This window comes from Psittacula echo, assembly GCF_963264785.1.
Source record: "Psittacula echo genome assembly, chromosome: 2".
NCBI classification, from domain to species: domain Eukaryota; kingdom Metazoa; phylum Chordata; class Aves; order Psittaciformes; family Psittacidae; genus Psittacula; species Psittacula echo.
Window position 1 is genome coordinate 106402180 of NC_137737.1, and position 16035 is coordinate 106418214.

At 39.5% G+C, this 16035-nt stretch overlaps 1 protein-coding gene across 1 annotated transcript in view; it reads left to right on the plus strand.

Moving 5' to 3' along the window:
- PIEZO2 (piezo type mechanosensitive ion channel component 2) overlaps nt 1-16035 on the plus strand; it is a gene marked incomplete at its 5' end in the record, with an annotated part of 302973 nt that overhangs the window by 166202 nt on the left and 120736 nt on the right. Inside the window, one exon of the mRNA XM_080609696.1 lies at nt 986-1148. Within this exon, the coding sequence (XP_080465822.1) occupies nt 986-1148 (163 nt within the window). The remainder of the gene's footprint in view (nt 1-985; nt 1149-16035) is intronic.

A 16035-nucleotide genomic window follows, 5' to 3' on the forward strand; every position in this document is an offset into this window, starting at 1 on the left:
ATTAAAGTAAAATTAAAATCTGAGCTGCATATTTAAAATGTGTTAATGTGAAGATTAGCAGGTATATGCTGTGCACTTTCAAATAATTAATGTTATATACTCTCATTAATAGTTACAAGTTCAGTAAGTCTATGTAGCAGCTTAATAAATTGTTCATTGTGCCACTAGATCTGAATCCAAGCTCTCCGTTTTAACAGTGAATCAAATTCAGACACCACATCCAAACCCATGAAGTCATATTTCCCAGCCTAAACAATTAAATCTGCACAATAAAGCAGTGCAGGGTTTTTTTCTGCATAAAAATCATCCAGCCTTGCAAATCTTTCAGAGGAGGAGAAATGTTTTCTTGGTGGGGACCTAGCACTTTAATTAGTATTTGAATATTTGTACTTAAATATGAGTCTTAAATACCCAAAAAGGTATTTAAAAGGTCTGGTTGAATAAAACATATTAACAGTTAACATAATAAACCATATTAAAATACTACAGGCTTTTTGCTTATTCCTCTGTGTGCCAGGAATGATTAGGGCATACTTAGGGGTGACATGAATGCTGTCTTCACTTTGCTTGACCACCTTGGTGGAGATGTCTTTGCAAAGGATGCCTGTAAAGGGATTGTGATTTATACACATGGATCTTCTAGGAACTCAGCTGAAATCTTTCTTGTTGAATTCGAAGGCCCTTCCTGTGTTGCTGTCCACAAAATGGATTCAGAATTGGGTTATTCAAAATGCTAAGTGTCACTAAAATATGTGTACGCTAGCCCCGAGTGAATAATGACTTATTCTGTATTTCTGGAGAGCAAAAATATCTGCCTGCCTAGAGTTCCTTGATCATCTTCATATTTCTCATGTTGTGAAATTTTCTTATTACTGTGTTTTAGTTGTTTTTTCTTTGCCATAAGCTAACTTTCTGTTCCAGTTGAAAATGTCATTAGAAATAACAAACATTTCGGTTTTGTGTGTGTTTTTTTCATCCCATACAGTGTGAAAGGAGCAGATGCCGGCAACGTGATCAGAATATTTGTACCAGATATTGGGATGTCCATTGCTAGTCTGGCAATATGGCTCATCTGTCGCAACATGTTTCAGAAGCCAGTAACGGAGGATGCAGCACAGTGCAACATGCAATTTGAAAATGAGGAAATGGTATCAAATACACATTTCTATCTGCATGGCTTTTCGCTAAAAGTGAGCTTTGGCATTCCTGTCTGAGATGCGTTCTGAAATGGTTTTACATGGACTGGGTGTGTTAAGTGAACTTACTTTCAGGAAACTTAACCAATTGGTTTTTAAAGTGGAAAAGCTACAGTTGTTACTATTTTGAGAAAACAAAGCAGAATATGAAAAGTAGTAGATATGCTACTGAATTTTTCAAATCGCTTTGACTTAAGAAATGATCATGACAGTTGATCACAAGTTGTTTCTTCACTAGAGCTGTTGGTTGAGTCTGAGGTTATTTTGCTACATACATTGCTCAGTTTCTTGTATAGCACCCATATTTCCAAAGTTGTTATCCAAAAATAACAGCAGCATCTGAGTGGTTATCAGAAAGACTCTTAGGAGAAGGGAAGAGAAATTGTGTATTATGTTCATGGAAGGAGTTATACCAAACTGTGGTCATCCTGCATAATACTGAGGATCATTTTTGGGAATGAATTAGATGGAAGTGTTGATGTGTTTGCTGTGTATTTTACTAGTGGGAAGAATTATAGAAGAGATACTGAATGCAGAAAAATCCACAAAAAGAGAGAAACAATTTTATAATATAAAAAGCTGCAGAGGGAATTAAGCCCAGGGTGCATAGAAATTCCTCCTACTAATCTTAACATGTTTTTTATCAGACTGTCTAGCGTGCCTTGGGTCTCATTTTCTGTCTTCTTTTATATGGGTGGAATGTTTCTTCCTTTACTCTCAAAACTCCATTTTTAGGGGACACAGTTGCAATTTATTTAAATAGAAATTGCACTTTGAAGTAAATAGAGTATTTAGGGGGATCAGCTGCCCATTTTGGTGTCACTGGGGGGTGGGGGGGAAGCCTCTCTGCATGTTGCCATGTTGTCTGGATTGTGGTATTGCCAGAAGCTTTTTAAGTTTTTAGCAAGTGAGAGATCAGTATCAGGACTGTGCTTTATCCTCAGTTGCCATTGCAATTCTTGAAGGCTCTCCTGGCAGCTGAGATTTGCCTGAAGATTCCAGATTTAACTACACATTGGAGGATATGTAGGCCTAAGTCTGATGAGCATACACAAGGTTTTGCTGCGTCTCCTGGAAGCTGGTTTTATCAGCTTCAGATATGTTTATTGTTGGAGCTGTGCAAAATGGATTTAGCGCAGGCTACAGTCTGGGTCTGTACACATAAGGGGAGGCATCTGAAGGATTAAGAAGTGTGGCTAGTTAGCATGCTTTGTGTTCAGCCGGTCTCTCAAAAGAGTTGCATTTTGCCAAAGCGGGCTCTAACAGATTTTTTTAAGCCCTTGATCTCCTGGAAAGAAAGCATGCACGTGCATAAAACAGGAGTAATCTGATGGCAGAAGCTCCAAAGAAAAAACCAAAGTGCATTCTTAAGTTCCCCTGAATTTAGGTGATGATGTTCAGATACTCACCTTTTGTATGGTTCAAAGGTGAGCCTGAGCCTGGAGCCTGGGTCTGAAGGGGGCTCAAGTCCCATGGAGAAGATGGGTGCTGGCTTCCAGGCAGGGTGCAATAGTCATTTGCCTGGAATGCAAAGGGAAAAAATAAGCTAACACTGATTACATAGCACAGAGCTTTATATTGGGTTGGTTCTAGACTAGCTATCTCAAGGCAGTCCACCAGTGCAACTACATGGGCCATAATATTCCACAAAGGAAGAGTGTGGGGGAGAAGGAGAAAACCTTTGACTGCAAGGAAATATTGAACTAGGCAAATAGAAATCTGTGTAAATACATTTCAGTTCTTCACATCAAAACCCAGCAAACATTATTTATGTTCTGTTAACTGTATGTATGTGAACACATACACAGTGATGTGAACACAGCAGCTATGTTTAGAGTTAGTGACACCCAAAACTGTGTCACGGGCTTTTTTTTTTTTTTAATTTAAAAAAAAAAAAATTATTGAAAAAAAAAAATAGTTTCTGTCATGTGAGGTGATCCCCAGTGCTATAAGGAATTCTGATCTTCACAGCTGAAATGGTGAATCTTCATCAGAATAACCTGCTTGATTTTTAAAGATGGAGTGAAATGGAGAGTGGAAAATTAAATACCTATTAAACACATTTTTCCAAATGTCAGCTTTCTCTTTCTAGGTGTCTGCACATAACATCCTGGAATCATTTCTGCTAGTTAGGAAGAGGCTTGCAGAAGCAGCCGAATCTGCTAGGAATATGTATTTGGCAGGACTGCCTGTAAGGAACCTAATGCATATGCAGAGCATGTAGCTGAGTGTCTGAATTTGGGAGAATATTGGCATGATCTAAAATGAGTCCAAACTGTGTGAGTTTCACATGATAACTCTCAATTCTTCCTTGGTAAAGCACACTGGAAAAGGGAAAACTAAGTAAGTGATCAGTTCTTTGAATTCTGCACTAGCTGGCTGATGCCTGTGTCTGCATGTTGATGCAGCTCTCTACTAATGCTGTTAACTCCATTGAATTAAAAAACACATAATGAGCTGCAGCAGTAACTGCCCTACAAACAAATGCTTCAGGAGAAGTGTTGAGGTTGGTACTGTGCCTCCAAGGGAAATAGTCCTGCATTTGTTAGACCAGCCTCGAAGCCAGTTCCAGAGCTGAAGGGCTTTTTCTGAGAGTTCCTGCTACCAGGCATCACGGATTCATGGTATGAGATTTTGTTAAGAACGCATCAACTGATTCAAGCTGGCTCAACAGAGCCATAAGAGAGGTGACTTCAGATTGCCAGATGTCTAGCCACAGATAGCTCTATAAATCAAGAAATCAGCATTGTGACTTCCAGGCAAAAGCAGAGAGTTTGTCTTGGAGTTTGTCTTGCAGCTTTACCTTTTCTCATGAAATTATTTACATTTAGCGATTCTCAGACCTCTTTGCTTCAGGCGAGAGTGAAATAGTATGGGAACAGGCTTAATTAAAAAAGAAAGGTTAATCTGTCTACTCCTTCCAAAATTTATGAAGAAAACCTGTTAAATAATGAATAATTCTAAAAGTGACCTTTTCAGAGCTCTATGTGAATCCATCACATTTCAGTTTTTATATGGGCATGCTGAAAAAATGCCTGAAGTTGAGTGGCAGTATGTGATGCTCAATTATGTGCTGTACTTTGTCATGGCAATCACCTCCAGAAACCAGCTGTAGAGTACAATGGATCAGATTGCTCATGGATTGAGATGCAATTCAAAATAAGAGAAAATATCAGAATCCAAATTAAGGACAACAAGAATTCATCCAAAAGCTGGTGTCCTTCACCATTATTCTACATCCAACTTTAAGGGAAACAGATCTCCATCAGAAAAGTATATTCTACAGAACAAAACTGGGGGGAAGAAGCTATAAGGCAGTGAGAGACCCTCAATTATTTGTAAGTAATGCTATCCCAGGAATAAGCAAAGAGTGTGGTTTTAATTAACAGTGAGTCATGAAGTAGGAAGGTCTGCCAGATACCAGGCTGCAGTCCAACTCATTACCACCCCTAAATGGTTGCACACTTGGAGCAAACGTGTCTGCAGGCCTTTTTTATTAGGGCTCAGAAAATTTAAAGCAGGTGAATTCAGCTGGAGACAGGCCCGGACTGCAAATACTGAAAAGCACAATGCCAGTCACAAGGTGTAAAAGGTGGAAGAAAATAAGAAAAATAGTTGACTCCCAGCTGCAGTTGAAAGTATGACATTTTTGATTTGGTGCAGGTGGTGGTTTATATGCCAAAATGCAGATGCAGTATATATACAGTCTGATAGGTATCAGAAAGGAGGTAGCTTTTTCTTTGACTATGGATGAATTGCCTAATATTGTAAGTGACAGTGGTGGGGAGGGAAAACCTTCTGAGATTGCACAACTTAAACTTTAGAAGAGGTATTGATCTTTATCAGAATATACAGTTGTAGTCTTCAATACAACTGCCTTCCATGGCACTTACTATGTTGTCCATCCAAGCTTGTTTCTTATCCATGCTCTTCTAGAAAGCAAATGGGACCACTGTTTCTGTGTTGTCCCATAATCTGAGGCAAGCTTGATCCCAGATCCTCCACCTTTCTTTTTTCTGCAGAAGGCAGGGATTTGTTTGGCATCAAAAAAAGAAAAAGAAAGAAAAAACAAACAATCAATCAAACGACAGTGTGGCTCTCACTTTGGCCTCAAACTTGGTTTGTGTCCTCCAGTCCATTACTTCATCTGTCTCTGGTCTTCTGTGTCCCTTGGCAGGTAGGAGCAGTTAAAAATGCTCAGTTGCCTTTGTCTTGCTAAACAGTGACTTTCTAAACAGTAACCTGGCTATTTGTCCTGCGCCTATAATGGGCGCATAGTACATCAAAAGCTCTCTTATGGCCCAGGTCTCCAAGTGTGACTGCAATACATACAGGACAGAATGGATAGGCTCTGAAAGCTACAAATATGCCACGCCTTGTCCAAGGACTTCCTAGTCTAGAAATTGCCCACTGAGACCAGTATCCTCATCCTGAAAGTATTTGCTACCTGCTGGATAAGGGCAGTAAGCAAGTAAGGGGATACCTTTTTCTCCATACTAACATTACAATTTATGCTGATCTCTCCTAGTGAGAGAATGGCTTTAATTTTAAACATGTGGTTTCAAATCCTTTCCAAAAAATATTGTTTTTAATTACAGCTACTCTGGATAATCTTGTTAAACATATAATTATCCAGACCCTTTTAAAATCTCATTAATTTCTTGGCTTTGGTAGCGTCATGAAGCAAGGACTTCCACAATTTAATAAGTGCTCTCTGATTTTACTTTAAATTTAACACTTTTTAATTTTATGAAAGGTCCCTTGTATTACATGTTATAAAACACAGTGAGATGGTATAAAGGAACTCAAATGTATTATCTTGTATATATGTCCTTTTAAAGATAAGCAATCCCTGTTCTTTTTTTCCATTTCTTTTGTCATTTTCATTATTTTTATCTGAGCTAGCTATAGTTCTGCAGTAGTCACCTGAGCTACAGGGAATATCAATGCCTCAGCATTTTCAGGCAAAGTCTTGTGGTTGATTTAAATGGTGGGATTATGACAATCACTATTAGATTCAGAGATTGTTGGATTGGAAAATTCTACTAGGGTATCAATTATCTGGATGTCATGTATGATATGGATAATTAGTTCAGTTTAGAGCACAGCTCCAAGAAGAGCCTGACATCCCAGTCCTTGTATTTGCTAGCAACTTGCCATTTTTCTTGCCTTCAGATGCAGAGATACCCTTTGAGCTTTTTACAATGGTGCCCATTTTTCATAAGGCCTGTGATGGGTATATTTTTCCTGATTTATTGTTTTGTTTTACCAGCATCAAACATTCACCTGACTTGATTAGCTCTCACTGATGTGGGGCCTTTTGGTCCTAATTTCTCTGAAATCTTCTTCCCATATAGAACTTCTTCAGTGTTTGCTTCTCTTCAGAGACAGCAAATGATGGCTATTGTGGAAAATACTCTTTGTGATAAAGAGGGAAAAGGAACATCTTAGAGAGGGTTATAACTTACTGGCTTCTTTTAGCTTCCTGATGACACCTCTTTTATTCTTTTTCTTTTTTCTTCTCATTGTCACCTGTTTAAATTGGCTTACCTTTTCAGGTTGATTATAAATATATATTTGGTTTTGACCTCTGGAGTATGTGCAAACCCAGTTGATTTTAGTGTGCTTTGAACATGGTGTAAGTAGGATTTAATAACCTTATTTTTGTGGCTTAAAAACAGTAGGTGAGGCTCTCTTATCGCTTCCCTTGTGATGTTTGTAATGGTGAAGTTTGCCAGACCGTACCCAGCTGCCTCCCACAGTAACAATTCTAATGCATCTCATCTTAACAAGGGTCAAAAGTTTACAAGTTACGTTAGCTTCTTGGTTTGATGCACATGTCTTTGGATAAGTCTTAACACAAATATATAATTATACTACAGCAGTGCCTCGGCTACATAAAAATACATAATGCCATACCTTCTGTATTACCAAATGCTGCTAGCCTGTTCAGCATGGAACTTTGACGTGCACCTGTCCTGTTTTGGTTAGATACATGACATGACGAAATTCTTCTTGTGGCAGCTTTGCAGTGGTGTTACTGGTTTGCTCTTCAAACAGCCCCCAATTCCAGATTATGAGATAAAGAGGTGTTAACCAGGTGATGAAAACCCTGGAATATTATTTTGCCTTTGTAGATCTGAACACAGTACAAAAAAGAATCTCCTGGGTCACAGAATTCAGTCTGCTGCTACTGCAGGCAGCGGTATCACACAATTCCCTCTGGAAGGTAGAAAGCACCATCTTGAAAACAGGGCAATTTTTCTTCATCCATTGCTCCTGATAGGGCCCTGTTCTGTAATTTTGCTTCTCTGGTGGTTAAAAAATGTCTAATTTAGATTGTACACGTATTCGTAACTGCATTATAACCCTTATAGTTCTGCTCTTTTGCTTCAATATACTGTTTCCCTCTCTAGCATTTATTTCTGTGATATTTTGTGAGAAAGAAAACATTTATTTAAACATTTTTCTGCAAGATGAAAGATGACAAGTATTTTTGGATCCTCTTTTATACTGGATGTACCATTCTCCTGTTCATCCCAGTAATCTGTGGCTCGTCAGGGTGGTACTGCAGAAGTACCAAGCCACTTCAGTATGAGCAGATAACCACAGAACCATGGCTGGGCTATTTATTGTCCTTAACAAGACAGATAATTGTACTGTGTGTACATTTCTTGGTCCAGGAATTACTCCATATGGGTGCTGCGCTGTTTCACATACCCGCACTAGCTCATTCGGAGTTTGTACTGAATTGTGCCTTGTAGTCGTAACCCAGCTCTTCCTATTTCTTTTCCCCTAAAAAAAGTGTTTAATCATCCCAGGCCAAACCACTGAACTCTGCCTGTGAGTTCCCCTCTCTTTTGCATTTGGCTTACATGCCTGACAGCTTTCTGAAGTGAAAATATGAAACTCTATTTCCATACTGGCCAAGTGAGTCTTGTGCTGAAATCACTTGGTGTTTGCTCAGGTGCGATAGGTACATTGGGAAGTGAAATAATCTTTGGCCCTCTCAGTACAATATCTATTGTATACAGGATTTCATGAGTTGCCTTCCTGTTATCCTGCTTCAGAACTATGCTTGTCTTTATTAATTTATTTTTCATTTCCTCTGGATCGCTAAATGCCTCTGTCCCTGTGTGCTTCCAGTAAATAGCTGATCCTTTTTTTCTGTAACAAATGACTCTTTCCCACATGAGATTTTACGATGCAAAGTGTATGTCATTCATCCCTATCAAACACTGCAAGCACACTGAAAGTTGTTTCAGATGATACATCCCTGACGAATTCATCTAATACTCTGTGGGTCTTTAACCTAAGCTTCACCCCACTTGAGATCTACCAGTGATAAAAATTTTCATTAAGATCTCCAAGACTTAGGGTTAATATAGCGTTTTTCTTTTCAGCGATTCAGTTGTCATATACATTTTAGATTATTGCTTAAATTCCAAAATGCTTCTATCTCATTAATGTCACAACTACCAAAATGTTCACTGTAATTTTCTCACACTCAATCAGTTGATGGAGCATGGTCTTCCCCTGAAGTTACCCAGTTTTCTTTTCCTATCCTGGCTCACAGTCTGCAGCCCTCCCTCCATGTGCACCTCCTATCCACATATGGAGCAGTGTTCTCCTTTGGTTTTCTGTAGACCTGCCTGAGCTCCCTGTCAGCACCACATGTATCTCACGCAAGATGACCTTGCAGAACATACTCTTGCCAGGCAGTCCCATTTCTGTACAGCTTAAGTTGAATGACATGGGAATTGTTTATGTGGAAACTTTTTGTATCTATTCTGTGGCAGAAAAAGCAGGGAAATCCACTTCTCACATGCCAACACTTTCAGAACAACTGTGGAGTTTTTCACTTTCCTGCGAAATTGGAAATTCAATAAATGGTTACCTTAACACAGTTTAGTATTGACTGCAGGTTAGAACTATAGTCATTTATATTGCATTAAGGGCTTGCAGTTCCTTTGGTGATAAACCAAGTAGCAGTTAAATTTCTTTTCCAGCTTTTGTAGTTGCAGCTAGGTCTATCTGAAGAATATTTCGTTATTTTGATTATTTTATCGAAATAATTATTTATAGAAATAAAGAAAATATAGACATATAGAAAATGTCTATTTATAGAAATATGTACATTTCTACAGACACCTATGTGTATTCTGCTCCTAGAAGCAGGTAGGTAATTATCTCATTTATGAAGATAAAAGCTAAAGACTTTTTTTGTGGGGGAAGGGGAGGATATGGGGATGGAGAAGTCCTTTAGGGTAAGCTTAAAAACAGGAACTCAGTCATGTTGTGATATGTTCCATCTAGACTGAATACACAGGCTTACACAATATGGAGGCAATTGTACTAAACCAGTGTGATATTAGAGGGAGAGTGAGAGAGTCTATTTCTATACTTCTGCTGGTGTAGTTGAATCAAATAGTTTATCTCAGATGATTCCTAAACCAGACTGTTTATTAACTTGGTTTTGTTTTGGTTTTGGTTGGGTTTTTTTTGTATTGTTTTGTTTTGGTTTTTAATAAAAAGGAAGTCCAAAAACTTGGGCATAGTAACAGCTTGAACAGACTTAGAAAAGGCACTTAGTACATTGTATCTGTGCTACTGTATCACAGGTGTAGAATAAAAATATGATTTATGATTAGAGGTGAAGAAATAATTATAGTAAGTGGTACCTTAATTCTCTGCCAAAGAGAGAATCATGCTTTTACAATAACAGTGTCAGCTGCAGGCCATGAGTATGGGCTCCAGGGCATGCAAACTGCAGGGCAGCATGAAGACAATGCAGGTGACTTTAAAGAAATGGGATGCAACAGCTAGAGTAGTTCTTGTGAAGATCGACTAAAATTGCCAGAAGGAGGTCAGACCATGCAGTCTGCCTGGTGGCTTGCTCCTTCTTGTCTCCTTTCTTCAAGCCAAACCATACACCTTTAAGCTAATCCAGATCATGAAAGCACTTCTCTGGTATCACCAGCAATAAGTAACATGGTCTACTATGATGTACCACTCTGCGCTTGTGCCAAACCTGCACACCTGTATGTGCTTAGATAAGGCTGCTGTAGGGGTCCCAGGAAGGAGCAGGCTCTAGGATGTGGTTGGGTGTTGGGGTGAGCCCTGCAGTCTCCATTGCAATTCAGAGGCAACAAGAGTGTATTTAAGTCACTGAACTCACGCATTACTCCTGAGGAGGTTGCTTCAGGCTTTCCTTCACAGAGGTTCTTTGCAGAGCATAACCACACGACAAGCAGGTTGCCTTGGGAGCAACGCAGTGCTGCCGTGCAATATAATTGCCAGTTGCATTTCTGCCATCTGCAGTTCAGACCCTTGGAAAACACAGTGTCATCTCGATTTTAAGTTTGATAATGAGACTTATCACTGCATCTCTATAACTTTTTTAATGTCCACGTAATACATGGATAATTGATAAAATGACACACCAGGTTCCATTGAACCTTAGTTAAAATTTCTAGAAGCAGCATGTTAATAGCACTTGGTGAACTTCACATAACTGCATGTTTTTCTCAGGCTTATTTCTCGTTTTCTCACTCCTGTCTGTTTGTTTCCTAGTTTTGGCTGGGAGGAAGTGTCAAAATACTGCAGAAGAGGCTATTTGTACAGTATTTATGTGCCAACTGAAAGGAGGAAGCACCTGAAGTCTCATGAGAACTTACTTTTGTGAGCTTAGCAGTGCACATTGGAGAGGTCCTGATAATTAATGCAGTACATTTGCAGAGATGGGAGCTGTGTCCATTCTGAGACTTGTATATCCTTAGTTGTAACAGTTTTGTTTGGTTAAATTTTGAGGCTCTCGCGAATTTGTTAAGAGTTTAGTTCATGTCCTCTCTAGAATAAAAAATCAATAAATGAGCAAATTTGTGTTTGCAGACACAATAGCATTAAATGTAGGTACTAAGCAAGGAGTGTTCTGAAGCAGGAATGGGTTTTAGGTGGTTGGATTCGAGGCTTCCTGTTAGTAAATGCATGTCTGGGACTAGAGGATATCTTTGTGCGGTAGTGTTTATACTGTACCAGATGAAACATTTGAAAGTTGGATGTTAATAAAGCAGCCCCCAAAGTAGCTAATGGACATTCTGGCCCTGGCCACAATAGTAGCTGCCATAGCTGCCACAGAGGCTGTACTGTTTCCTTGCCTGTTTTCTATCTCAGTTTGGCAGTTTAAAAAAGTATTGTACAATAAATACTCCCGGGACTTCCACACTATTGCTGAAAAACCTAAACTGCATTTAGTTTGTTTATAAAAAGTCCTGGGGCCCTGCTCTGCAGAGCAAAGGTCATAGAAACACATGTTTATGGCTTCACAAATGCACTATACTCCTTGAATGGAGAAGTTTATTTGATTTAATCAGCATCCACAGGGATCCTGTAATTGCATAATAAGTAATTTATTATGGAAGTAAAAGTATTTTTCTAACTGTAGCCTATGTAGCATGGGTTTGTAGCTTTAGACTAATCCACATAGTAAAAAGAGTTTTGCAAAACAGTCTGACTGGAGTAATGATGTTCTGGGATGAGCGCGTACATAGGTGGCCATTTAACCATCAGAAAGTGTTAAAACAACAGGCACATTATCACCATGTTGGATGTAAAAGCTGTTCATTCTTTGCTTTTCTTCAGCAATTTCTAGTGCTCAATACGGGAAACTGGAAAGCCATCCCAGATAATCCAGTTGGCAAGCAGTGAATAAGAGAGTGGGGGAATCCAAAGTTTGTCATCTTTTTGACATACACTGGAACATGGCATTTCAGCTACTTCAGGAAAGGAACATGGCCTTTCAGCTACTTGACTTCACCTTGGATACTGAATTACAAACAGACACATTTGTATACAAAAAAAACCCATCAAACCTATAGTTGTTTAGTTGTTGTACTCTTTTCACTGAAATAATCATTGACTGGGTCATGAATGACACCACTGGGAGATAAACAGCATAAGGTTAAGGGCTGAGGTATTATCCTTAACAGCACTTGCAGATAGGGAAGGCAGTGATGCCAAAGCTAACCCACCCATTCCAGGCTGGTGCAAAGCCCTGGTCTCTGAAACCAGGCAGTCCTTGCACAGCCACAGCCATATCGCTGGTAATTCAGGCTGTGCTGAAAAGTTGCAAAATGGTATGTGTCTGATGAGGCTTCTAGGACTTCAGATTATGGTTGTTGTTGATGATCAGGTTCTCCCATTTGCTAGCTTGTCTTAAATGAGGAAAGTGGCTGAAGAACCCTGATTCCAAACAGACATTTGTAGTTTTGGAAGGAAAACTTGGGAAATCAGTTTATCTGCTGAGGTTCAGAATGCTTAAGTTTTCTTTCCAACAGCAAATGACCTCAGTAACACCAGAAGTGGGTTTTTCTGCATTTCCTTTGAGTGTTTATGAGGTCTAAACTTCTTTGCAGAACTTGGAATCCATATTTTCATATTTAAATAAAAATGGAAATAAAAGGAAAGTTAGCCTCTTTGGTAACTCATCACCTTGCAAGTTTTTAGCTATGCTTCAAGTGTGGGAGCTTCAGTCCATGGAAATTTTTGACCATCATCTCCTTCTCAGCTGTATCCTGGTACGAAATACTCTCTTTCCTAGTGCTTCTGCTGGGGGATGCTGTGTCATAAGTGTCAGTACTGAACTCTTAAGACAGTGAAACTTAGGTGATTAGACTGACCAAGTTAAAAAATTATAGTCCTGGTTATTGTGATAGGAAAATCCAAAGGCCCGTTTTGAGGAGATCAGGGTGTGTGAAATTGGATGTTTGGCACCTGAGGTGGGGGAGGCAGGTAAAGAGAAGAGACAGTAAAGGATATCAAGTTCCATCTTTCACTGGGCTGTTTCTATGTGCTTTTCTTACTTCTGTGTCCTCATTTTTATTTTGTTGTTCGAAGGTATTGTGTATTTTCCTTCAATTCAAATTTCAAATTTTTAAATTTCTGTTAATTTCTCCCTCAAGAACATTTTCTACTGCATGGATAACATTTCATTATTTTATTTTGTGACTTTTCAGACTTTTATTTTCTGTAAATTCAGTGCTATCTCAGCAATTTAGACAGAGCTCCAATTCAGCATAAGCTGTAATAAATGTATGAATCCTGCCTTCATGATCAATGTAGATTCATATTATTCATAGAATCATAGAATCACAGAATAGTTAGGGTTGGAAAGGGCCTTAAGATCATCTAGTTCCAACCCCCCAGCCATGGGCAGGGACACCTCACACTAAGCCATGCCACCCAAGGCTTCGTCCAGCCTGGCTTTGAACACCACCAGGGATGGAGCATTCACAGCCTCCCTGGGCAACCCATTCCAGTGCCTCACCACCCTCTCAGGAAAGAATTTCTTCCTTATATCCAATCTAAACTTCCTCTGTTTAAGTTTTAACCTGTTACCCCTTGTCCTGTCACTACAGTCCCTAATGAAGAGTCCATCCCCAGCATCCTTGTAGGCCCTCTTCAGATACTGGAAGGCTGCTATGAGGTCTCCACGCAGCCTTCTCTTCTCCAGGTTGAACAGCCCCCAACTTTCTCAGCCTGCCTTCATACGGGAGGTGCTCCAGTCCCCTGATCATCCTCGTGGCCCTCCTCTGGACTTGTTCCAGCAGTTCCATGTCCTTTTTATGTTGAGGACACCAGAACTGCACACAATACTCCAAGTGAGGTCTCACGAGAGCAGAGTAGAGGGGCAGGATCACTTCCTTGGACCTGCTGGTCACACTCCTTTTGATGCAGCCCAGGATCCTTTTGATGCAGCCCAGGATATTCATAGAGATATGAGTCCTGACAGTCTCCTGTGGAATAACTTATTTCTTTTGAAAATTTTCCTGTACATTTTTGTCAGTAATTCCACATTTTAATGCATGTTGTCTTCAGCAAATTGAAAGCACTAGCTGAAGAAATAAGGATCTCCTTCACACAGACCTACGTATAGTAGGTGTGCCATTTCATGACCTGTAAATGTCCAGCAGTCTCACTCATTCTCTGTTGTTCAGGGTATGAACACTATTGATGGTTTCCCTGTGCACTGATCCTACTGAGCTCAAGGCACAGAGCGCTACAGTCTAGGAAGAGCAGGGCTGGGCCCAAAAGGACTAGATGAGGAGCTGGCTCATCTAGTAATTACAGCAGAAGCAGAAATGATCATAACTTTTGCCGTTTATATAGCTTTCTCAGTGAAACAGCTGTGGCAGAAGAGCGAGCATAATGTGTGTTCAGCCTACTGTCAGCATTGTTTCTGAATATTTAAGTAGCTCCTGTTTAGATAGGAGCTCAGATATGAGGAGCAGTGATGAACAGAATGCCTCTTTGTGCTGCATGGCTTGAACTGTGATGACTGCATGTTTGAGCTGCCATGTCCTCTCCATTATTTTGCAGAAGGACCTAACAATTCATGTGCTGAGAGCTGTATAAGTGAATGGTGACAATAACAAAGCAATTGAAATGAAATTTATAATGAGTATAGCTAGTGAAATAGCTGGATATGTCTAAGAGAAAGGTAGCTTTCCCAGATCAGCCCTACTGTATTTAATCTGTATTTCATTGTCTGTAAAATAGATACACTTGAGAATAGACAGGCTTGTTCTAGGCATTCACAACATTGTTAATGCTTCAAAATAAGAAGAGAAAGTTGGCACCAAGCTTAGAGGTGAAATGAATGAGTCCACAGGGGATTTTGTTCCTTTGGGAATCCACGTAACAAAGTGGTACTGAAGAATTTGGTTAAGTAGCCTGAGAGTTCAGCTGTTCCTACTGCAGGCTTATCTGTTGGTGTTGAAATTTTTTGCTGCCAAATGTCACCAATAGATATAAAACTGCTATTCTGGTAAAAAATACCAATAGTCTCTCTTTCTTAGTTTCACATGCAGAGATACTGCTTGGCCAGAACTGACGTTAGCTAATACAAGTTCAGATTAGTGCCAAAGAAGCTATTCTGTACTACACCAATTGAGAACCTGGCTCAGAACTCTTATTTTGGGGTTTTTTTAATATGCCCCTACATCTCTGTGAATGACTAATTTTTCCATAAATTGTATCTTTGGGTGGGCCTCTTGCTAATCCTGCAGATTCTAACCATGGGTTGATGATTTAGTCTGCATCACTCAATAGCTGTGTATGTCTTCTGGTCTCCAAGATACAATGGAGCTTTGATGGTGAAAGCCACTGCCAAATCCTAACAAACCACTCAAGTATGAGGGGCCTTTACACGTTTCCTTCTTTTCCTTTTTCCATTGTGTAGTTCTAAGCCACTGGTCTCATTTCTCTTGCTAAATTGTTGCAGATCACTCAAGCTTTCACTACTTCTCTCTTGCTCACTTTTTCTCCTTTTCTTTCACCATCAGCTAATCTCACCATTTCTCATTCTTTACCCAAGACTCTGCTTAGTGTATTTTTTTCTCTCCCAAATTGCCCTTCAGTCACCAATGAACTGTCTCTCCATTTTTTTCAGTCCTTGCTGCCATGACTCAGATCACTGCTACTTGCTCAATTATAGGGTTTCCATTTGAAGTCTGAGATAAGGTTTATGGGGAAGGGTTTGAAAAGTGAGATTTGTTGAGGAACATGAACCTGGAAGGCACTTGTGCTTAGTGACTGGATCTTATACCTGAAGCAGTTATGGCAAAAAGGAATTTAGCAGATAATAGATAGCAAGATTGAAAGAATGCTGAGCAAGACAAATTTCATATAAAAATGAATAAGCAGCCTGTTGTAGGAGGATTGCAGCCTTTCTCAGAGACAGCCCTTAATCTGAAATGGGAGCCATCAATGTACAACTCTAGCTTTAGTACACCTTCTTTAACTCTCGTTACTTGCACATAGTCAATAATTACAATAATTT